Raw genomic sequence first — 24,251 nt, 5'->3', positions numbered from 1 at the left:
TTCTGCATATCTCCTTGTTAACCCCCTTGTCCGCATTTCTTCTTCCACCATCTTTAGCCAAGTCTTTCTCGGTCTTCCCCATCCTCGACTTCCTTCGACATTAATTTCCATCACTCTTCTCAACCAGTCACCTTCATCCTTCCTCAACACATGACCAAACCATCTCAACCTGTTCCTCTTCACAGCATCAATCACAGGCTCTATTCCCATCATCTTTCGCAATTCATCATTTGTCTTCCTCTCTCTCAACGATACTCCGCACATCCATCAAACCATTCGCATTTCCACCCTTTCCAGCCTTCGTTGCTGCTCTATGTTCATTACCCATGTCTCGCTCCCATAAATCATAACACTTCTCGCACATGCAGCATACACCTTTCCCTTCAGCTTCAGCGACACTCTCCTCCTCGTCAGCACGCCACTCAGTTCCCGAAACCCTTCACCATTGAGAGATCGGGCGAAAAGGGATTATATAACATATTTTAAAAAGTTGTGGACGAGTTATGAATAAACTTGGGGGATCAGTTGGTCAAGTGGCAAGAACAAGCCGATTCGATTTTGGTTTAAGTCCAAATCCAGATTCGGCCTATCAGTGGGATAGAAACCATAAACTGTTCAGCTTGGCAGAGGTATGCGCTTTACCGAGTGCCCTTCTAGTTATTCATGCGAACATGTTTATAGCATGGGCAGATACTGAGCATCGCAGCAACCGCACACTGACATAGGAAGCGGTGCAACCCAGTGTCACGAAATACTTGGGTAGGCCAGACCACTTGCTACATGCAGTTAAGGGTAGGAATTTGTCATTTGAGCAGGCAGCTGGCGATAACTCGCCTACTCTTCGTTGAAACACACCCGTGGCATCTATAACGTCCACCAGCTATCAGACAGGACACCTGGCTTAATGTCTATCCAAGGGACGGCGTACTTCATGATGCAGTACCCTGTCTGAGAAACACCAATCAGGTGGCGTATAGATCTGGATCAAGCTGTACTCTCCTGTCTTGCATTCTGTACTTAAAAATATTTGATACGAGTAATATATTATGAAAGCCGCGCTGAGTGATGGCAAAGTCAAAATACGCTGCCAATTCTAACGACAAATTGTGGAACCTTCTACATATCCATAAGTGAATGCAAAGCGACCATGCCACTCCCAATTAGGTGAGCATGAACATTCTTCCATATTTGGAAGAAAAAAAAAAAACGATTTCCAAATGGACATCAATCATCAAGGTTCCTGCCGACAGCAGGTCCATCAATAGCAATCCACTCCCCCATCCCTTTCTTCCGCAAACTAAAACAGCCAACGTATCAAGAGCATATATCCCTCCGCTCCTGTTGTCTATCAACATCAACCTTCACAGCAGCACTCTCCCACACTTTCCATCCATACCTGCGGAGTGCAAAAGGGGTGTCTTCCGGCTCTTCCGACGTCTCGGCAGAAGAGCGTTGCGACAACAGACGCCTGCGGAACGTCCCTCTGCACAAAGAAAGGCGACAAATCAGATCATTGGGGAAAACACGACACACCTGGTTGTGCACTTCACTTATCCAGAGAATCCGATCCCATTGGAAACCGCCGTTATGTTGCTGGCTTCCATTGACCTCAAGGATCCACGTGACGCCAGGATGATGAGCTTTGTGGAAAGGAATCACGCCAGCTCAATAATCACAATCACTTTGTCAACATGTTTTAATATCTTCCTCTTTCCTGTACATTCTAGGTAAATCTCCAAGAGCTGTAATCGTGATTAGAAAAAAAAGAAGTTTTAATTAATATTGACATCATCACCGTTAATATTAACATCGCAGTGGCATTGTGGTTTGAGCGTTCACCGACTTTCAGAGGGCATTGGTTTGATTCTGACCCCGGACGAGTCGTACAAAAACTTTTAAAATGGTACATGTCGAGCTTCTTTCCTCGATATTCAGCATTTTGAGGATAGAACGCAGATAAATCCCACAGATTGGCATCCCATGAAGAGCGGATGAGTGGGAGTACAGATTCTCCATGATTTCCCAGCATTTCGAAGATAAAATGAATGAATGAATGATCGTTTTAAGGCCATTTTCCCCGCTAGAGCGGGGGTTAGCCTTGCGGACCCCATGACAATCATGGTTCCCTGGTTGAGGCAATGTTTTTATGGCCGGATGCCCTTCCTGACGCCAACCCTTGGTCACGCTCTTACGATGCGCAGGGATACGGTGTACCTATTCTAAACCGGGGTACACACCGTGATCATTCAGCCCAGCAAGCTGGTACTCAATTTGCCGACCTCGGAAAGATGACAGGCTGAGTCAACCCCCCTGGCGTTAATTCAGCGATCGACCGGGATTCAGAACCCAGGATCCTCGGATCCCAAGCCGGCACCCTGACCGCTAAACCAACATCAGGCTGATTTTGAAGATAGAACACGGATAAATTTGAGGATAGAACAAAACCGAATTAAAAACTTTGATTTGCAAATCAAGCAAGTCTGACGGGTCGGTGCGTTTGAAGAACATTTCTATTTTAGCCGGTTCATTTGGGTTTGATTCCCGACCAGACTATACATTTAAAATGCAGGAACGGTCCTTTGCAGGCAGGCCGTTACATCACCAAGTGTGCCGTTTCTCAGATGGATGTTAAGCCGAGCGTCCACGCCCGCTAGCATTAGTTGGTGAACGTTAAAGATCCCATGTTGTCTTCCGCGTAGAGTAGGCGAATTTTCCTCGGCGCTCTGAACAAATTAGGACTTCCTACCAAAACCAGCTTGAGGCGAAGGTCAGTCTTGGCCAGCCGGTTGGTGAAAGACTTGGGTCAAACTGCCCTGTCGGCCGACGCAAGATGGTAGGATTAATTTGGGTCGTTGAAGAAGTAGTAGGGGAGTTAAAGATCCCACGGTGTCTTTCGCGAAGAGTAGTTTTGCGCTTATGGCCCTGATGGAATCGGTGTACAGCTTTTGAAATCGATAAATGTACAAATGCTCGTTATCTCAGTGAGGAGTTCCAGAAACTACCTTGTCCACACAAATAGTTCTAAAGCCCTTGTAATCGCTCCTCGTTAATTTGCAAAATCAAGGAACGAGGTTTAAAAATGTGACCAATCTCGACCTCTCGATCGCCGATCATCAGTTTTGTTTATTTTCCAGTTGCTCTGTATCAGACGAGTTCCTTGTGCTAACTCTGCATTGAATGAACACCAGAAGGTGGTCGCTTTCGGTAAAATCTTCGACGCACGTCCCTCCTTGGCTTTGTTTAGACCAACGAAGCAATGACCAGTCATCTTCCCCGAGCACAAATCTTCATCGCTTTACCCACATTACGAGCTTGCCTTAAGACCCTATACCCCGGCGATATGCCCTTCATCTTTTGTACAAGGGTCGGTAGGAATGAAATGACGCCTCTCATTTCATTCCTTTTCAATAGCCTGGTGTTGGCTTAGCGGTTAGGGTGTCGGCTTGGGATCCTAGGATCCTGGGTTTGAATCCCGGTCGATCGCTGAATTAACGCCAGAGGGGTTGACTCAGCCTGCCATCCTTCCGAGGTCCACAAATTGAGGACCAGTTCACTGGTAATTCCCTGTGTGTCGCAAGAGGCGGCTAACGGGGTTGGCGGCAGGAAGGGCATCCGGCCATAAAACATTGCTTCAAAAAGGGGACCAAGGTGCCCGAAAAAGGCCAACCCCTGCTCTGCGGGGGAAAATGGCCTCTAAAGGTGCTTCTATTTCATTCCTTTTCAGGCATGTCCTGTAGGGAAAGCATATCCCTCCCCAACGTTTCTCGAGAATTTCGACTATCCCGACTTGCACCATCATCATTCCCGTGACAACGCTACTCTGATAAAATTTACTGCCGACTTTTGACATGGGTTCAAAGAAAAGAGCTGTGATTGAATGTATTTTTACTTTGTAAATAGTAAATAGTAATGTAAATAATTGTAACTGTAAATATAATTGTAACTAATTGTAACTGTAACTGTTAATTGTAATTATAACTGTTAACTGTTAATTGTAACTGTTAATTTGCCGTTAATTGTAACTGTTAACTGTAACTGTTAACTGTAACTGTTAATTGTAACTGTTAATTGTAACTGTTAACTGTAATTGTAATAACTGTAAATAATTGTAACTGTAAATATAATATAACAAATATAATTGTAAATATAAATATAATTGTAAATAATTGTAACTGTAACTGTAAAACTGTAAATAGTAATGTATTAATGTACTTTTTACTGCACAGGAAGTCCTGCTGACGTCCAGGTGCCTCTTAATAATGGGAATGCTCACTCGACGGTTGATGCGAGTAAAGTTAGATGCCGGACAAAGCACCTTGAAAAGCGAAGTGAAGAAACCGACCTGAAAGAAGAGCTAGGTGGTGGTTACCCTGAGACAACGACACCAGAAAACAAGTCACCTGCAAAGTGCCGTCCACGTAATGGATTCTTCAGTCTCTTTCACTGGCGCTGAAGGTGACCATGGTGTGGAGGATGACCATAATTGGCAAAGCAAGTTTTACTGTGCAGGCCTTGTTTACCTGGGGCAAACAACTAAATCGATCGTGATGGAGGCCAAGTTGAACAATAACCAGGTGTTTAGAAAGAGCACGGGAATTTGCCCAATCAAGTTTCAGAGTTTGTTTTTTTTGAGGTGATATTTAACGGCAAATAAAACAAGAAGCAATTCTTTCGTACCGCCCGGAGTACCTGACTTCATGCAAGCATTACTGTTGCGGTACATTACTGTCCTTTACAAACGATGCACTTTACACATCGTTGTCATAGTCATATTGATCGGATTGCAGTCACTGTTACATAATCAGAACTCACCCCTGGCTTGACCCTGGCCCTTCAGTAAAGCCCATTGGCGTGGCTCCTTCGATTGCAGGTCCAGACTGCACCGTCGGTGTCGAGCTGTTTTGGACTGCTGCCTGGAGAGAGCTAGCAGCGAGGGGGGGGAAGCAATCAGCGACATCAAATTCCTGCGGCGATCGATTGTCGGCAATTGGAGCAGGAAACGGAGATGGAGATAAACAGGGAAGTCCGGCAAGGGGCCTTCCATCCAGGGAGATGTTGCTGAGGAAGGCGACGGCAGCCCGGCGCCTACGGTCAGGACGCCGAGTGGCCGAACGAGTCGGCATTGTAGTACCCTGCTGGTTGGTTGGACAACTGTGGGGAAGCAGATACCATGTCTCGTCACCCTCACCATTAAAGAAACAAGGGCAATAGGATCAACAGAACCAGGCCATAATTATCACGCACGCACGCACACACACACTGCTGGCTCTGTTCAACTTAGGTGGCCTTGGTTTTTGAGGCATCTCAATTTTCTAGAAAAAAATAAAAATAACTTGAGCAATGCGACTATCGCCAATATGCCTCCACATAGTCCCACAATGGGTAGATGCCCTCGTTCACTGTCCTAAAAATAAACAAGTTTGATTTAAATCCCTACAGCTGTTTTCAAGTATCACATTTTTACCTGACATGACAGGTTTCACATCAATCGGTAAGGCAGTTTCAGAGAAGGGATTTTTTTTTTTAATATCGGCCTACAAGCTAATATGGCTGCCATACCACATGAGATATGACCTTTAAAAATCTACAATCTGCATATGTATGTGTAGGGGATCATGTTTGTGAAGTTTCATGTTGATCGGATAAGGTTCGTTTTTTTATCCAAGATAGCTGCCAAACCATGTGACCTAAGGCATCATCATTTTCAAACTATATGCAACAATGGTGTTACATGTTATTGGTAAAATTTAGCATCGAAAGGGTGAGCAGTTTCAGATATAATTATTTAATATTTTCCTTCAATCCAATATGGCTGCCAAACAATGTGGCCTATGATGTCAAAATTTTAATATTTCAATACAAATGGGTTACAGATCATGTGCATGCAATTTCAGATTTTTAGGATAAGGAATTCAATAAAAACATTTTTGGCTGGTATACCACTTCACCTATGATGTCATCATTATCATACTTTTGTTCCCCATTGGGAGAACTTGACAATGTGGCAAGTTTAAAATTTTCCCATTCGGCGGTTTCCAAGAAATAATTTTTTAATTATTTGCTTTCAATCCAATACGGCTGCCATACCACGTGACCTATGACGTCACAATGATCATAAACACATTCTGCATGGGTGTCACTGCTACCCTGAAAGTTTCATCTCAATCGGACATATGGTTGCTGAGAAAAACGAGGTTTAGCCTGTACGGACGGACAACCCGAAAACATAATGCCTCCGGCAACTTTGTCAGCGGAGACATAAAAATTAAAATAGAACAATGAAAAAATATCATGAAAAAAAATTCTGAAAAACGAAGCGTCATCGAGGCCATTTTGGTTCCACTTTTATTCCCTGAAAGTTTCCTTCAATGTCCTAGGTCCTCGGTCAAACAGTCAGAGAAGATTTAGTGTGCAGAAAAGCATAGAAACAAACACTTTCTCCATTATAATTACTAGGGCATGCCCGTACGTGGGTGCCCGTTCCTTGCCAAAAAAAAAAAAAAACGCTACCCGTACGCTCTACCCCGCCCGTACGCCCGTACGCCCGTAAACAAAAAAAACAACGCTCTTCGCTTCCGCCCTTCGCTCTGACTGAATTGGGAGAAATAATGCGCATAAGAAATCGAGAAATTATTATTTTCTCCGGAAGAAATCGAATTACGAACCGTAATGGCGCACGCGCTCGGCTCGGCTCGCTCTCACATCGGCCACGCCTACGCAACAACGCGTTCTGTGATTGGCTGCCGGAAGTGCAGTCTTCACTGTCCGGAAGGTCGCAAATCGCAGTTACGATGAATCGCAAATTAGTTTTAATTAGTTTTAAAACATAGTTTAACGGCAACATAGTTTTCCAACGTGAAATAAATGAATACGCTCTCAAATGTGCCGTCCGAGGCAGAGTCTGTTCGCCACGTTCGGCACACGTGATAGCTCGCTGCTCTCTGATTGGTTGAATCGTTTTTTGGACATAGCTCGGTAACTACTTCTCCGATTAATATGAAACCTTGAAAAGGCACATCCTCGGGTCCCCAGCAATATACCTGGCAAGTTTAAAGTATATCGGACCCGTGGTTGTCGAGAAACAGCGGTCACAGACATACAGACATACAAACATACAAACATACAAACATACAAACATACACACAGAGATTACTGGAATTATAGATAGATTGGTAAGTTATACTGTTAATTCATGTGAAAGGCATTTGGTGGGGCAACTGTATTTCTCTAACTGTATTGTAACTGTTTGTATTTTTTACCTGAATTTTTTTATTATTATTACTATTATTACGTACTAGCCGAAACCCGTGGAACATCCACGGAAGGGAGGATGTGGTGTATGGATAGAGTGTACCATTATGGATGGCATAGGGGATAGATGGTAAATCCATTAGTGCCGTGGGCATCGGGTCACTGGGTGCGGCGTAAAAGGGATAACAAAGTCGAGTCCTTACGCTATTATTATATAGATACTCCCCGTCGATGTGCTTCTGTGGTAATCGCGAATATGAGTCACATACACGGTCACAGTGCCTGACGCCACTGTGACCGTGTTTTGATTAATAAATCTACGAGTCACAAAACACGAACCGAACTCACCTCAAGCAGTAAAAAGGTGCAAATCGCTCCTAGAAACCACCTCATCTCTTCAGACCTCAACACACCTCGATAAGTGACGGCAGCGCTCATGGGATCTTCTTCTTCCGTTAAGCTCCAATTTTTTCTCTTTAAGTTAAGTCCAATCAGTCCTCTCTGCTCGGTGCTCAGGCCATGCCTTCCCGCTCTCATACTTTTATTTCCGTTCGGTGTAGAAAGAGATTGACATATTGTTCGTCTGTTTTCAGCTCGTTATCTTTAAGCTTCCTTACGTCTCGCCACCTGCTACACCTCTCTGAGTTACGAGGATTTATGCAACGCACCCCGAGTATTGCAATGTCACTCCATTTAACTTTATTAAAATGACGATAAAGACGTTTCCTTAGATATCCTAATTTAAAATGTTCAAGGGAATAAAAAGACCATTTGGTTCACACCACCCATGTTCACACCACTCGACTGTCCAATCAGCCGACGGCTCGCCTCGCCTTCGCCCAGCAGACGCCAATACGATGGCGTCGTAAGATGGCGTCGTATCGGCAGTTAATCGGATGCTTTTGGGCCCCAACGTCGGCTAATTCAGATTTTTCGAGTATGTCTGTACGTGATAAACAAAGAGCGCGGTTCGTAGATCGTAAATCCATTAGTGCCATGGGCATCGGGTCACTGGGTGCGGCGTAAAAGGGATAACAAAGTCGAGTCCTTACGGTATTATTATATAGATTATTATGAGAAAAACTAAGAAGTCTTTTGGGTCATCGGGGTCATTTGGTTCCTCTGGGTATTTTCAGTCTTCTCGGTCTTTTCAGTACTGTGTATCTTTATGGGTCTTCATGTTTTTTGGGGTCTTCTCAATATTTTGGGTCTTTAGTGTCTTCGGGGTCTTTTGGTTCCTCTCGGTCTTTTCGGTCTTCGGGGCCTTTTGGGTCTTAAACGGTATTCAGGATCTTTTGGGTCTTTTCAATATTTTGGGTATTTCTGGGTCTTTAAAGGTCTTTGGGGTCTTCGGGGAGTTTGGGGTCTTCAGGATATTTTGTGTATTTTGGGTCTTTTCAGTCTTTTTGGTGTTTTTGGTCTTTTGGTTCCTCTGGATCCTTTGGGTCCTCGGGGTATTTTGGGTCCTCGGGGTATTTTGGGTTCTCGGGGTCTTCTCGGTCTTTTGGGTCCTCATGGGGTCTTTTGGTTAAGTATTTCAGGTTACAATTGTGGGTAGCGTTAAGTCAGCTGTCCAACCAATGGGTGAATAGTGGACATACATACATACTGTTACGTTTGTAGGGGGTAAGACAATAATTACCTTAGAGCCAGGTAGAGTGTATAGATTAGTGTGCTCCGACTGTCGTGGTTAAGAAAGGTTTACGTGTTGTTAACATTATTCTTCCTGCCCCAGGAGTTAGGAGCAAGGACTCCAAGTTTTGTAAATATTTGAAATGTGAATGATTGCTTGAGGGGCTAGAACGATAAGGAGAATAGGTAAGTAGCTACGGCTCGCTTCCCACAGCCCTCCTGATTTATTTCATAGGCTAATTAAGTGTGAGGCGGTAAGTGTTAAGACTGGAATGGTAGCGCCTGCACTCTGCAGTCAACCTTGCCTGGACTACGGTTCCAGGGGCTGTGTTACGTTTGTAGGGGGTAGACAATGATTACCTTAGAGCCAGGTAGAGTGTATAGATTAGTGTGCTCCGACTGTCATGAAGAAGAAACCCCATGCAATAACTAGGAAATTTGTGTAGACCGTATGTCGGGTAAGCTTGTATCTTCGTCACCATGAGAGGGGTGGGGTATGTTAATTAGTGAGGGATTATGGGTAAATTAATCCCCTGTATGTAATTGCCTTTGTAATCTTTTCCTGTGTTCCTTATGACACCGCACTACACCCCATAGCCAAGCCAAGCAATCGGCACCATAATTAATGACACCAATTAAAAACCAACCGGAAACCAGGCATCGAACCCTACTGTGGATAACATCGACTTGTTGAGCACTCAGGACAAAAGGTCCGTGGAGCGACGCCTAGAAGAGCAGTGATTGGTCTGGGATTTGATTGGCACAAAGACTGGTAAGATGGGACTCGCTGATAGGAGCGGACACAGAGACGTCGTGGGATGACATCAGAGCCTCAAGTACAAAACAATTAGAGCGGCGGACATTTTCTCTTGTCGTTCTGGATCCCATAGCGAAGTCGCATTTTGTCTTCTTACGCAAGGGAGATTCATCATGGGCAGTCGTGTTCCGACATCTTCATAGTGATCGTGAGGAGGAAGAACTGCGAACCGAGAACTGCAGTTTCCCGAACAAGATCGTGAGGATAAGCGCGGCTGGAAGAGCGAACTGCGCAGGGAGGCCTGGTTTTCCCACCCAAGAGCTGCACGGCAAAGCGTGCGGTTCCCACCAAGGCCGCGACAATCTTTGACGATTCCTGACGAGATTCCAGAGCAGCTTAGAGCTAAGTGCTACAAACCACACATTTATTTTCCAGTTATTTTATCCTTTGTCTGTATTCGGGTCTGTGTGGGAGCGCTCCAATTAGGAATATAGTTTTATCGTGCATTATTTTGTGACCGGCATTTTCTATAATAAATCCGGTATTTTTGTACATTTAAAATTCCGTGTCGTTTGAGTTAATTTATCCAGGTGCGAAGACACGGGTGGAGCCGTCCAAGTAAGTGCGTCCTCCCCCTTTCCCTCACGTGTAACGACGGTCCGCCATTGAATTAAACGCCTCGGAGTGGTAAGCTCGTTTGGTCACCTGTGTCACCCTGCGGTGTTCACCAGAGGGTAGGCGCACGACAACTGGTGTCAGAAGTTTGGGATTCGGACTCGTCGGATACTTTGTGTTCGAGGGTTACGAGTTCGACACCCGCTGAGGGCAAATTGTGCTCAGATTTCGGATTTCAAACATTTTTAGCGATCGTCTTTCCCTCGTAGAGGGGGATGTAATAATACTAGGGTGTCAAAATTTTGTAGTAAATTTGTGTGCGAAGTGCAACATCGCGTTTTCGAAAAATAAAATAAAAATAAAAAATTTCTTTGTCTGAAGTAAAATACATGCGAAGGAGAACTGCTTTCTCACCGCGGATGGCGGAAGCGAGTAAGATCGCTGAGCGAGTGGGGGATCCCGAAGACTATGGAAGAGAGCAGGAGATAGAGGGATTAGAAGATAGAATTGGAACTTCCCCGTCCCGAACAATAGCCCACCACCCTCTCCTACGAAGGAGCCGGGAACGATGGGAATGGGTGCGATGGCCGACCAGGTCTCGCTACAGATGATGGAACAAATGAGGGGAATGATGAGGGGAATGGAGGAACGAATGGAAAATAATAGGAGGAGATATGAATGCCCAAAAGGAACAAATTAAGGGAATGAGTGAAGAATTGAAGGGAGAAATAAATTGGGATATTAATAAAAATGGGAGAAATGAATGCCAAAATTGATGGATTGAAGGGGGAATTGAAGTGACAAATTAAGGAAATGGAAAATAAAATTGATGGATTGGAGAGGAAGATAGAGGGAATGAACGAACAAATGAATGAACAAGGGAATGAAATAAGGGAGATGAATGAACAATTGGAGGGGAAAAAAAAAATCGAGGAAATAACAACTGGGGGAACTAATTGATAAAATGGAGGAAAAATGGATAGTCAAATTACGGACAGGCTGAGTGAATTTGAGGTCAAAGTATAGACGAAAATCGGGGCACAGGAGCAGCCATTGGCAACATAATTCGATTCAAAATGGGGGGAATTAACAGAGGGAATGGAAGTGTGAAACCCAAGCTGATAACTACGTGGCACAGGCGAAGGCATGTCGAGAAGTAAACGGGGAAAACTCAAATTTAAATGGGGAATGTTTAACTGAAAAAGATCTGGAAGGTTGTCGGGTTTCTGTGGATGCTGGAATGCACCAACCGGAGAGGAATTGGGACTTGTGCAGCACCAGGGCGGTGGTTCGAAGCAACAGGGGGTAAAGATATTGGAGGTCTGTGTAACGGAACCGGACCGGGTGTGTATAAATGAAGACCTGTTTGGGCCAGAAGTGATTGGGGATGATAATGCGAATGATTTAACACAGCGGCTGGACACCTGTGACAATACCATCGAGGAAGAGATTGATCGAGTCCAAGAGGGTCTGGGAGATGAGGCGAGTTGGTCCGTCCCATATCCCCAGGACAAGATTAAAGTGAGCCAGGGGACCCTCACCACGAGCCACATTTGGGCACCAGAGGCTCCAAAATTGAATACCCAGTTGGGTTTCTTTTTGGATCCGAGCTGGATTCGGACATGAAAGAGTCGGGAGATAGAGCCTCAGAGAAGCTTGTCCCCATAGAGAATTCGGAACAACTGCAGGGAGGGGCAGAAGAACACGAGGAAGGGGTCGTTACTTGCAGCTGCGGTGGTTGGGCACACGAGGCCAAATTTTATAAAAGTAAATTTAAAATTAAATGGAAATTTAAATGGGAATTCAATTTGGAGCAGCCTTGGAGGGAGTTGGTCCCCAGGCTGCGGAACTCGGACCAGGTGAGGTCATTGGGGTCGGCCTTGGGGAAAAGTTGCCCCTTTGGAAATCCATTTATGCCAGCCAGCTGGGGGGCTGTGCTGGCGAGATTGGGACGTAGGGGGTCTGACCATGGGTGTCATGGTACGGCCTGCGCCCCACAGGGGGTCTGGTGGAGTGTGGCGTCCCTTGTCCATCGGGGAGCCGCCCGAGCGAGTGTCTCGGGCCGGCAGGATCACCGGACCGTGGTGGGGGTTAAGACCTCTGGGGGTCCGAGGTAGTTTCTCACAGGTACCTGGTACGGTGTATTATGAGGATGACTTGGGGGAGGTGTTGTGGGCCGCGCTTTGGTGGCGGCACCACGGACGGCCAACACGGGACTGATGTGGTGACCATCCGGGCATGCGTCCTGGCAGCCACTCACTGAGACTCTCGGACAGCGAGCATGTGATGACCTGCCATGCTGTGCTGGTCTATGGATGCAGGTCGATCCGCATGGACAGGGATGGATATAGCCCACAGGACAACCATTGGGGCATCTGTGGAACATGATAGTGTGAGAATGATCTTCCACAGATGTTCCGTTGTGATTTGTGGACTCTCGGCTTGGGAAGAGCCATGGGATTGATTGATTGGGAAATTGGAATGTGCCGAGCATATGGGGCCATGCTCGGCTGGCAAGTGTATGGAGAAGCACACTTCTTTAGTGAAGATAGTGGATTGTGAAAAATAATTGACATGGGTAATCTGAGGGTTAGATGTAAATTTAAGGGTGAATTTTGTGAGGCCAAAATGGACACTGACAGCAGTGACACCATTATTGATCCAGGTATTTTAGACCAAAGTGTTGGAGGCTGGGATGAAAAATGGATAGAGAGGTGCAGGGGATGTGATGTGGATGCCACGCACTGCGGCCATGCGCCCCAGGTCCGAGGCCTTGGGAATGGTGGAGTTGGCAGCAGGTGCTCACCACATTGGCCAGCTTGGACCTAGTGGAGCCATGTTACTCGCAGGGGGCCGAAAAATGGATGGTGGGTTGCACCCTTATGGACACTCATGGGCGTTTTGTTTGGCATGTTGGCGTTTCGGCTGATCCACTTTTCCCAATAGCTCTTGCACGGTAGAGGGGCGGAGCTGTCGTAGCCAAATATAGTAGTGTAGTGAAGAGCACCGGAGGAGGCGGATCCACATGCTTGCCAGTACTGTCGGATAAAAGGAAATTTGGACATTTGATAGGCCCCATGGGATAAATTTTGGGATTCTGTCGGGTGAATGGCACTCTTGGACCCGACCAACCTGCAACTGCCTGCACATCAAGGAAAGGTGAGGGACCTTGATGCTTACTGTCCTAGATGTTTAGTACTTGCTTATTTAAATTGGGACACGAGTAATTTGGAATTGGGGGCGGGTGAGAGTAATGGCATGGCCGGTGAGGGGATTGGAATGTGTGCCACAAAGTGTCCTGTGAGTGGCGTTTGTTTATGTGTAAAAGGTTTTGTGTATTTGTTTGGTCAGGAGAATGGAAAAGGAATTGCGTTTGGAAATTTGAAATGTGAATGGGGATTTCACAAGTAAGCAGGCCATGGCAGCATCATTTTCTGACATGTTTTATTGAAATATGTGATTGAGAATTGAACGGCAGCGGGGGAGGAAATGTTTTTGTGGATTTTGTGGGAAGGTGTGTGTGTGTCTGCAGGTACGGATTGGCATCCCATGAAGCGGCCCCCTCTGCGGTAATTGCCCCTGGCAGCCAGTGGTGTCTGGAAATTGGGAGCCCGTTGGCGGTGGGGTCTGTTTCGGCGTCCGGCGGTATGGAGACCCTCGGCGACCCGTGAGGCTGTGTGAAAGCCTGAGGCGACGAAGCCTGGTGTGGAGACCTCCCTGGCGGTATGACAGCTTAAGGAGCTGTTTGGCTGTCATAGGGCCAAGAGTTAAAGGGTGGAGGGAGGGGAGGGGAGTGGGGGTCGCAAGTCGGGCGACTTGTTTTTGAACTGCGGGTACCATTGCCGGATTAACCATTAGGCAGACAAGGCATGTGCCTTTGGGCCAGCCAAAAATTCGGGCCACAAAAAAAGGCACAGCATATGTTTGAGCTGCTGCACACCACTGGAGTTCATGCAGCCTTTCCAAACACTGCAGTGGCTCTCCGAATATACTTAGCACTGATGGCCACCAATTGCTCAGGAGAACGCTCATTTTCGCAGCTAAAGAGAATCAAAGATGGGAAGCGTTCTACCATGCATCAACAGCGTCTTGGTGCGTTGGCCCTTTTGTGCATTGAAAGTGATTTGCTCCGAGAACTGGACTTCAGTTTCGTAATTGAAGAGTTTGCAGTTGTAAACGCGCGCAAGGTTACAATCTAAGGTCTAGTAAACTGTAAAGCAAAGTGCCAAATCTGTGCGTGTTTTGTCATAGACAGGACGTAAAACCTCAAAAGGCCTTTATACAAAATGCTTGAGGAATTTCTTGTTAAAAGTTGGTAACAAGTGTTTTTAACATAATTTGGGTATGCTGAATCCGAATCCGGTTGTTACCAAGCTGGCAAATGCTTTATAGTGGCTCAAAACCGCAATTCAAAATGGCCGCCAAAATCGCACATATTTGGTGTCAAATTTTGTTATTTCATGCTTTAGGTTAAAACTATGTTAGCAGAGTAGGTATTTGGTCTTTTGAAAACACTTTCAGCATGGATAATTCAAACTAAGTTGATACCAAGCAAATACAAGCTGCTGGCACCCCGCCAGAGGACAAAATCCAAGATGGCCACAGTAAAATTTGAAAAATGCATATATTTGGTTTCCCACCAGCCACAGATATGTTATTGGTGTCTGAATGTAGTACTTAAGGTTTAGAGTTAAAACAACTCATTAATCACAATACTGACTATTTCTACAACAGCAAACATATTGGATGATACCTGGAGTAGTGGTAGTTATACTGCCTCATTCATGTTATTGCTTTTCATAAGTTCTCTTTCAGATTATTGGAATCATTTTATGCTGGACGACAATCCGTGGACTTAGTTAAGGTGTTTAACATACTTAATCAGCGCAATGGCATTTGGTAAGATATACATTATACATGCTAACATATTGTTGTCTAAGCTACAGTTTAAATGTGTACACTCGGAGCGCCTTATTTAAGACTTAATTATAAGTATAGTATTATAACCTGTATATTTGAGAACATGCTTATTGGGTACGAGTGTTAACCACGGCTTATCTCTTTTCAGAAAAATGGACCCAGTGCTTAGTCTCAAGAGGCGATCTTCATCACCATCCCTGAGTCTCTGTATCATTCGTCAGAAGGACGACAAGGATGTGCACCAAGCTGGGAAGCAGAGTTTGCTGACACTCCGAGATGCTGTAACCGCACGAAGTAAACTCAGAGATGATAGCAACAGAGATGTTATTGATAGACTCGAAGTTGTGCTTCAGTCAACAGATGCAGAGTCAGTTGTGTGGCATTGACATTGCTACGCACAATTTACTGACAAGGGAAAAATTCAGCGGTTGCACCAGCATCAGAAAACATCAGGATGTAGTATGGACACAGATGGAGAACAAGCATCGAGCAGCAAAGAAACATGCATCTCTTCCAGATCAACACATATACTGCGAGGATCTGTCCTGGGTACTGACTGGGACAAATGCTTATTCTGTCAAACTGTGCATATAAAGCATAGACTTGTATCTGTAACAACACAGAAAATGAGTGCGCAGATAATCGAGGCGGCACAGTTTGATAAAGTGTTACGTATTCGAGTTGCATGTGTCAACGATCTGATTGCGTCAGAAGGCAAATACCACCTTCAATGCTATGTGAACATTACGAGGTCCACACAAGCTATTCAAAGCATTAGTCACAGAACTGATCTAGCCATGGTGTGGCTATGTTCAGAGCTGCAAGTCTCAGCTCAGAAAGGACATGTATTGGAACTACATGATGTTTTCAATCGGTACTGCTGCCTGACCAAGGATGCAAACATTGAGATTCCACCATCGTTTCTCAGCCGCAAGGCTTCTTTCACAGAAAAGCTAAAACATCATTTGACGGAGATCTACGAGTTCATCCCTATGCTAGATAGGGCACCCTCGGGAAACAAAACGCTTCTCGTTCCCACAAAATATCGCCATATTCCCATTTCACAGATGGAAGATCAAGACAACGACGAACTATTCACGCCAGTCCATCAACCTGGAGATGACATTTTCCTTTCATTAGTCCACGTAGCCCTTAAGATTAGATGAGACCTCGTGTCACAGCCAGGCCACAAAGGATTCAACGTCAGTGAAGATGATGCAGCCGCATGTATACCAGATTCCCTATATATGTTCCTTCGTCTTCTGTTTGAAGGCCAGTCAGCTCTTGATGGTGACACTGATGAAAATGACGACGAAGTACTTGAGGCAAAAGTTCGGTCAAACGTCCTAAACATTGCACAAGATATTGTATTTGCAGTCAGCCATGGGAAAAAGTGGACCCCAAAGCACATTGGACTTGGAAGTACATTGCACCAGGCAACGAGGTCCAAACATCTGGTGCAACTGTTTAATAGTGCAGGTCATGTCCTCAGCTACGATTCCATCCTACAAGTGGATAATGCTCTGGCAGAGCATACCATCCAGAACATGGATACTGAAAATGGTGCAGTCATTCCCCCTAATTTGACACCGGGAAAATTTGTACATTTTTCCGCAGATAACATTGACATCAATGATTCATCGATGGATGGAAAGAACACGTTCCATGCCACTCAGATGGCTGTGTGGCAACGAGGTCCTGCTCCAGACTTCAACTTCCATGATCTTGTACCATCGAAGCATAAATCACTTTCAGTGCCAGATGCCATGAATAACATAATAGAAGCCAATGCAGGGAAACACAACGTACACCAGCGTTTACTGCAGAAATCAAGCCAGAATGGTACACCAAAGTTGAACATGAAAACGCATCAGCGCAACTGGCGCGAGCTACAGATACGTATGTCTTTCTTCATGAAACGGCAAAATGAAAATCCACAATTGGGATGGACGCAACACAATCAGTTTTACAGCACGACGGATCCAGAAATGACAACGATTGGCTACTTACCAATTATTCAAGCCCCGGCGCATGAGCTTGACACTCTTACTACGGTCATAAAACGCTGCATGCACATTAGCTCAAAGCTAGGTCAAAAGTATGTAGTACTCACGGTAGACCAAGCATTGTATTGCAAATTACTGGAGTTGAAATCTGCGATACCGGAGTTCAAGGAAGTTCTCATCCCTCGCCTTGGTGGTCTTCATATCTCCTTGAACTTTCTCAAAGCCATTGGCCAGCACATGCAGTCGTCGGGGTTAGCAGATATCTGGTCCGAGAGTGGAATTATGGGACCGTCCACCACAGAACACTGTATGGCAGGGCAAGTCATATTCTAGAGGAATGCGAGCTCACAAACTAACATTGCAGGCACTTTGGCAAGTGCTTCTACCACAACTTACAAGCTACCTTGAGGAGCATGACGAGCAGCGGAAAAATGAACTGGACAATGCGTCAGATTCGATTGATGATCTTACCGCAATCATTGGATTTTGATTGGATTTTGTCCTCTGGCGGGGTGCCAGCAGCTTGTATTTGCTTGGTATCAACTTAGTTTGAATTATCCATGCTGAAAGTGTTTTCAAAAGACCAAATACCTACTCTGCTAACATAGTTTTAACCTAAAGCATGAAATAACAAAATTTGACACATCAAATATGTGCGATTTTGGCGGCCATTTTGAATTGCGATTTTGAGCCACTATAAAGCATTTGCCAGCTTGGTGACAACCGGATTCGGATTCAGCATACCCAAATTATGTTAAAAACACTTGTTACCAACTTTTAACAAGAAATGCCTCAAGGAGTTACAAATGCTGACTTTTGCTCCTGTCTATCATGCATATATTCATACACTGCAAATTGTATAGACTAAACTAGTTTGAAAGTAGTTTCTTTTCACATTAAATATTTATTTTTTTTGTATTAAATATTTTGTTCATGAATCGGTTCATCTTTTGTCTGGGGTCCATTTCCATGAGCCCGAGATCTAATTTAAATTGTTCAGGCCATTCTCTAAAATTTCAAAATGTGCCTTAGGGCAAGCCGAGGCTTCATCCGGCACTGGCGGGTACCACAGCCTGAAGTGCCCCCACCATCTTGCTTGTACGGTAACTCGCCGCTGGAGGAGGGATAAAGAGGAGGGATAAAGAGAGAGTAGTGGGGGAGGGGCTAGACAGCGGTGGGGAAGAGAGACAGAGGGGTGGGGGAGGGAGATAGAGAGGGGTGGGAGAGGGAGATAGAGAGGGGTGGGGGAGGGAGATAGAGAGGGGTGGGGAGGTAAAGTATTAAAGGGATTCAGTTGGGGTTCCCGGAGGGAGAGACAGGATGGTTTTGCATCATAGGACGATATCGATGTAACTCATTACCAGTCAGTGATATTTTTTTCAAATTCTAATGTTCTGTAATCATTTGTGAAACGAGAGTGTGAAATTGATGACAAACGACATGTTATTACCTCCGCCACCAAAGGTGGATGGGGGTTATGTTTTCACCACTGTCTGTCTGTCTGTCTGTCTGTGAACAAAATATCTCAAAAAATTGTGGACAGATTCGGACGAAATTTGGCAGAGATGTAGCATATGTGACACACGACAAAATGATTCGATTTTGGTGAAGATCAGGATTTGGATCCGTCTACTAGAATTTTTAAAATGATTCTTCACCATCGGGAGCTGGGGAGTGCCGTTCCAGTTGTTCACTGGGGTCTCCTTTGGCTATCTAGGCCAGTGGTTTGCTTCCACCACAAAATCCCATGGAATTGCACATGTTCCCTGACTATTTGTTTAGTTGGCCAGACTCTATAGACTGTAATGGCTTCTTCGAGAAAACGCGTGAAAGGAGCTGGCAAAAAAAAATTGTACCCCCTTATTCTGTTTCAAGAAATGTGGACTCTGTTGATTTAAAAAAAAAAAACAGAGCCAAAATCCTCCGAAAAAATAAAATACACCGACCTTGATGCCTTTTATAGTTCACACCGCTATTGATTCCTTCATTTTACAGTTTACACCACCGTTGATGCCTTCCTTTTACAGTTTACACCGCCGTTGATGCCTTCCTTTTACAGTTTACACCGCCGTTGATGCCTTCCTTTTACAGTTTACACCGCCGTTGATGCCTTCCTTTTACAGTTTACACCGCCGTTGATGCCTTCCTTTTACAGTTTACCCTGCCGTTGATGCCTTCCTTTCACAGTTTACACCGCCGTTGATGCCTTCCTTTTACAGTTTACCCCGCCGTTGATGCCTTCCTTTTACAGTTTACACCGCCGTTGATGCCTTCCTTTTACAGTTTACACCGCCGTTGATGCCTTCCTTTTACAGTTTACCCCGCCGTTGATGCCTTCCTTTTACAGTTTACACCGCCGTTGATGCCTTCCTTTTACAGTTTACACCGCCGTTGATGCCTTCCTTTTACAGTTTACACCGCCGTTGATGCCTTCCATTTACAGTTTACCCCGCCGTTGATGCCTTCCTTTTACAGTTTACACCGCCGTTGATGCCTTCCTTTTAGAGTTTACCCCGCCGTTGATGTCTTCCATTTAGTTCACACCGCTATTGATTCCTTCCATTTACAGTTTACCCCACCGTTGATGCCTTCCATTTACAGCTTACCCCACCGTTGATGCCTTCCTTTCACAGTTTACACCACCCTTGATGCACCTCCCTTCATCGCGTCCCGTCCCCCCTCTGCCCGCGCCGCGCCCCGCTCCCCCGTCTGCCCGCGCCGCGCCCCGCTCCCCCCTCTGCCCGTGCCGCGCCCCGCTCCCCCCTCTGCCCGCGCCGCGCCCCGCTCCCCCCTCTGCCCGCGCCGCGCCCCGCTCCCCCCTCTGCCCGCGCCGCGCCCCGCTCCCCCCTCTGCCCGCGCCGCGCCCCGCTCCCCCCTCTGCCCGCGCCGCGCCCCGCTCCCCCCTCTGCCCGCGCCGCGCTCCCCCCCTCTGCCCGTGCCGCGCCCCGCTCCCCCCTCTGCCCGCGCCGCGCCCCGCTCCCCCCTCTGCCCGCGCCGCGCCCCGCTCCCCCCTCTGCCCGCGCCGCGCCCCGCTCCCCCCTCTGCCCGCGCCGCGCCCCGCTCCCCCCTCTGCCCGCGCCGCGCCCCGCTCCCCCCTCTGCCCGCGCCGCGCCCCGCTCCCCCCTATGCCCGCGCCGCGCTCCCCCCTCTGCCCGCGCCGTGCCCCGCTCCCCCCTCTGCCCGCGCCGCGCTCCCCCCTCTGCCCGCGCCGCGCCCTGCTCCCCCCTCTGCCCGCGCCGCGCCCCGTTCCCCCCCTCTGCCCGCGCCGCGCCCCGTTCCCCCCTCTGCCCACGCCGCGCCCCGTTCCCCCCTCTGCCCGCGCCACGCTCCCCCCTCTGCCCGCGCCGTGCCCCGCTCCCCCCTCTGCCCGCGCCCCGTTCCCCCCTCTGCCCGCGCCGCGCCCCGTTCCCCCCTCTGCCCGCGCCGCGCCCCGTTCCCCCCTCTGCCCGCGCCGCGCCCCGTTCCCCCCTCTGCCCGCGCCGCGCCCCGTTCCCCCCTCTGCCCGCGCCGCGCCCCGTTCCCCCCTCTGCCCGCGCCGCGCCCCGTCCCCCCCCTCTGCCCGCGCCGCGCCCCGTTCCCCCCTCTGCCCGCGCCACGCCCCGTTCCCCCCTCTGCCCGCGCCCCGTTCCCCCCTCTGCCCGCGCCGCGTTCCCCCCTCTGCCCGCGCCGCGCCCCGTTCACCCCTCTGCCCGCGCCGCGCCCCGTTCCTCCCTCTGTCCGCGCCGCGCCCCGTTCCCCCCCTCTGCCCACGCCGCGCCCCGTTCCCCCCCTCTGCCCGCGCCGCGCCCCGTTCCCCCCTCTGCCCGCGCCGCGCCCCGTTCCCCCCTCTGCCCGCGCCGCGCCCCGTTCCCCCCTCTGCCCGCGCCGCGCCCCGTTCCCCCCCTCTGCCCGCGCCGCGCCCCGTTCCCCCCTCTGCCCGCGCCGCGCCCCGTTCCCCCCTCTGCCCGCGCCGCGCCCCGTTCACCCCTCTGCCCGCGCTGCGCCCCGTTCACCCCTCTGCCCGCGCCGCGCCCCGTTCACCCCTCTGCCCGCGCCGCGCCCCGTTCACCCCTCTGCCCGCGCCGCGCCCCGTTCACCCCTCTGCCCGCGCCGCGCCCCGTTCCCCCCTCTGTCCACGCCGCACCCCGTTCCCCCCTCTGCCCGCGCCCCGTTCCCCCCTCTGCCCGCACCGCGCCGCGTTCCCCCCTCTGCCCGCACCGCGCCCCGTTCCCATCTCTTCCCGCACCGCGCCCCGTTCCCATCTCTTCCCGCACCGTGCCCCGTTCCCCCCTCTTCCCGCACCGCGCCCCGTTCCCCCCTCTTCCCGCACCGCTCCCCCCTCTGCCCGCACCGCGCCCCGTTCCCCCCCTCTGCCCGCACCGCGCCCCCGTTCCCCCCCTCTGCCCGCACCGCGCCCCGTTCCCCCCTCCTTCCCGCACCGCTCCCCCCCTCTGCCCGCGCCGCGCCCCGTTCCCCCCTCTGCCCGCGCCGCGCCCCGTTCCCCCCCTCTGCCCGCGCCGCGCCCCGTTCCCCCCTCTGCCCGCGCCGCGCCCCGTTCCCCCCTCTGCCCGCGCCGCGCCCCGTTCCCCCCTCTGCCCGCGCCGCGCCCCGTTCCCCCCTCTGCCCGCGCCGCGCCCCGTTCCCCCCTCTGCCCGCGCCGCGCCCCGTTCCCCCCTCTGCCCGCGCCGCGCCCCGTTCCCCCCCTCTGCCCGCGCCGCGCCCCGTTCCCCCCTCTGCCCGCGCCGCGCCCCGTTCACCCCTCTGCCCGCGCCGCGCCCCGTTCACCCCTCTGCCCGCGCCGCGCCCCGTTCACCCCTCTGCCCGCGCCGCGCCCCGTTCCCCCCTCTGTCCACGCCGCACCCCGTTCCCCCCTCTGCCCGCGCCCCGTTCCCCCCTCTGCCCGCACCGCGCCGCGTTCCCCCCTCTGCCCGCACCGCGCCCCGTTCCCATCTCTTCCCGCACCGCACCCCGTTCCCATCTCTTCCCGCACCGTGCCCCGTTCCCCCCTCTTCCCGCACCGCGCCCCGTTCCCCCCTCTTCCCGCACCGCTCCCCCCCTCTGCCCGCACCGCGCCCCGTTCCCCCCTCTGCCCGCACCGCGCCCCGTTCCCCCCCCCTCTTCCCGCACCGCGCCCCGTTCCCCCCTCTGCCCGCACCGCGCCCCGTTCCCCCCCTCTGGCCTCTGCCCGCACCGCGCCCCGTTCCCCCCTCTGCCCGCACCGCGCCCCGTTCCCCCCCCTCTGCCCGCACCGCGCCCCGTTCCCCCCCCTCTGCCCGCACCGCGCCCCGTTCCCCCCCTCTGCCCGCACCGCGCCCCGTTCCCCCCTCTTCCCGCACCGCGCCCCGTTCCCCCCTCTGCCCGCACCGCGCCCCGTTCCCCCCCTCTTCCCGCACCGCGCCCCGTTCCCCCCTCTGCCCGCGCCGCGCCCCGTTCCCCCCTCTGCCCGCGCCGCGCCCCGTTCACCCCTCTGCCCGCGCCGCGCCCCGTTCACCCCTCTGCCCGCGCCGCGCCCCGTTCACCCCCTCTGCCCGCGCCGCGCCCCGTTCACCCCTCTGCCCGCGCCGCGCCCCGTTCCCCCCCTCTGTCCACGCCGCACCCCGTTCCCCCCTCTGCCCGCGCCCCGTTCCCCCCTCTGCCCGCACCGCGCCGCGTTCCCCCCTCTGCCCGCACCGCGCCCCGTTCCCATCTCTTCCCGCACCGCGCCCCGTTCCCATCTTTTCCCGCACCGTGCCCCGTTCCCCCCTCTTCCCGCACCGCGCCCCGTTCCCCCCTCTTCCCGCACCGCGCCCCGTTCCCCCCTCTGCCCGCACCGCGCCCCGTTCCCCCCTCTTCCCGCACCGCGCCCCGTTCCCCCCTCTGCCCGCACCGCGCCCCGTCCCACTCTTGTACATCAAATGCTTCTCGGGTTATTCCCGCCGTGGTTCATCAATAACAGAGTATAATTCCAGAAGGAACCCCTTACCGGTTCCTTGTCCCCTTGTCCGACCTTTCTCCTGTTATCGACATCGTCAGATAACCCACGGAGTGTCACGTGTGCGCACCAACGATCTTCATTTTGGAGAAAACAGGGGCGAAGGACGCAGCCCTTCTTCTCCCCAATTTGGCTTTGTGCTTCAGTTCAAGGGGAACTCCACACTTCTGTCAGCCTATCCCTCTTCCTTTACACACTTCTGTCCTCTTCTTCATTCTGTGCAAACACCATCGTTAGGGGAAGCGCGCGTCCCACCTCCAGCGCTTCCTCAACCAACTGAACCAATTCCAAATTTCCACTAGGCACTATTGGAGCTTCTTCTTCCTCGTCTCGCCCTATCCACACATGCTGCTTGTCGCCTTCTTCTTCTTCTTCTTTTCGTGGCGTTTGCCGTAGATTTCAGAAATGCGAGGCTCTATATACGCCACGCACCACCCATGACCGTGAAAGTGACACCCGAGGAACCATTAGGTTTCTCTCTAATTTCACAAGGATTTCCAGCTTTCTTTTAAGAATCTTAGCTCAGATTTACAGAGTTGGGGTTGCTTACGGTTCAACAAACGTATGATTTCCGACACTTCAATCCCCATCTCCATCTACCTGATTTATAAAAGTAGAAATGAAAATTCCGGTGGTGGAGTCAGCGCCTTAACGCTCCGAGCGGAAGTTTTCTGTCCATCTGTTTCTCTCTTACCGCCCAACGATTGGCCAGCTTGTGTAACTCCACCCACAACGACGGCATCGTCGGAAGGCTGACTCCACCACTGGAATTTTCATTTTTATGCAGTTCAAGCCGAACACATCGTCGAACCTGTTGTACTGTATTCACAATCGCTATGCCCGAGCATTAAATTGCTAAAACTTGAACTTCAGGGAGCACGCGAGGCAGCACTTCGTGGCCTATACACCGCCCCATAAAAAGGAAGTGTTTTCTGTAACGCAGCAAGTGAGTCGGAAAGGAAGAACACACTCAGAGGGTTAAACTCGACTATCCATTCGAGAGCCATAATACTATGGCCAATAGTTCGGTGGAGAAAACCCAGAGGTGTGTGTGTGTGTGTGTGTGTGTGTGTGTGTGTGTGTGTGTGTGTGTGTGTGTGTGTGTGTGTGTGTGTGTGTG

General features: G+C 50.3%; 1 protein-coding gene across 3 annotated transcripts in view; it reads right to left on the bottom strand.

Annotated features, from left to right (window-relative positions):
- LOC137427436 (CDK5 and ABL1 enzyme substrate 2) overlaps positions 1-23,813 on the bottom strand; it is a 49,920-nt gene extending 26,107 nt beyond the window's left edge. Inside the window, exons 1-3 of one of the 3 annotated variants that reach the window (XM_068116938.2) lie at positions 23,123-23,813; positions 4,813-5,151; positions 1,397-1,483 (exon numbers count right to left, since the gene is read on the bottom strand). In XM_068116938.2, the coding sequence (XP_067973039.1) occupies positions 1,397-1,483; positions 4,813-5,151; positions 23,123-23,166 (470 nt within the window). In that variant the 5' untranslated portion in view covers positions 23,167-23,813. The remainder of the gene's footprint in view (positions 1-1,396; positions 1,484-4,812; positions 5,152-23,122) is intronic. The other 2 variants (XM_068116941.2, XM_068116939.2) reach the window with 2 other exon arrangements.
- Between the last annotated feature and the right edge of the window lie 438 nt (positions 23,814-24,251).

The sequence above is a fragment of the Myxine glutinosa genome, chromosome 5 (assembly GCF_964187855.1).
Source record: "Myxine glutinosa chromosome 5, kmMyxGlut1.1, whole genome shotgun sequence".
In the NCBI taxonomy this organism is placed as follows: domain Eukaryota; kingdom Metazoa; phylum Chordata; class Myxini; order Myxiniformes; family Myxinidae; genus Myxine; species Myxine glutinosa.
This window is presented reverse-complemented; position numbering and strand designations above follow the sequence as displayed.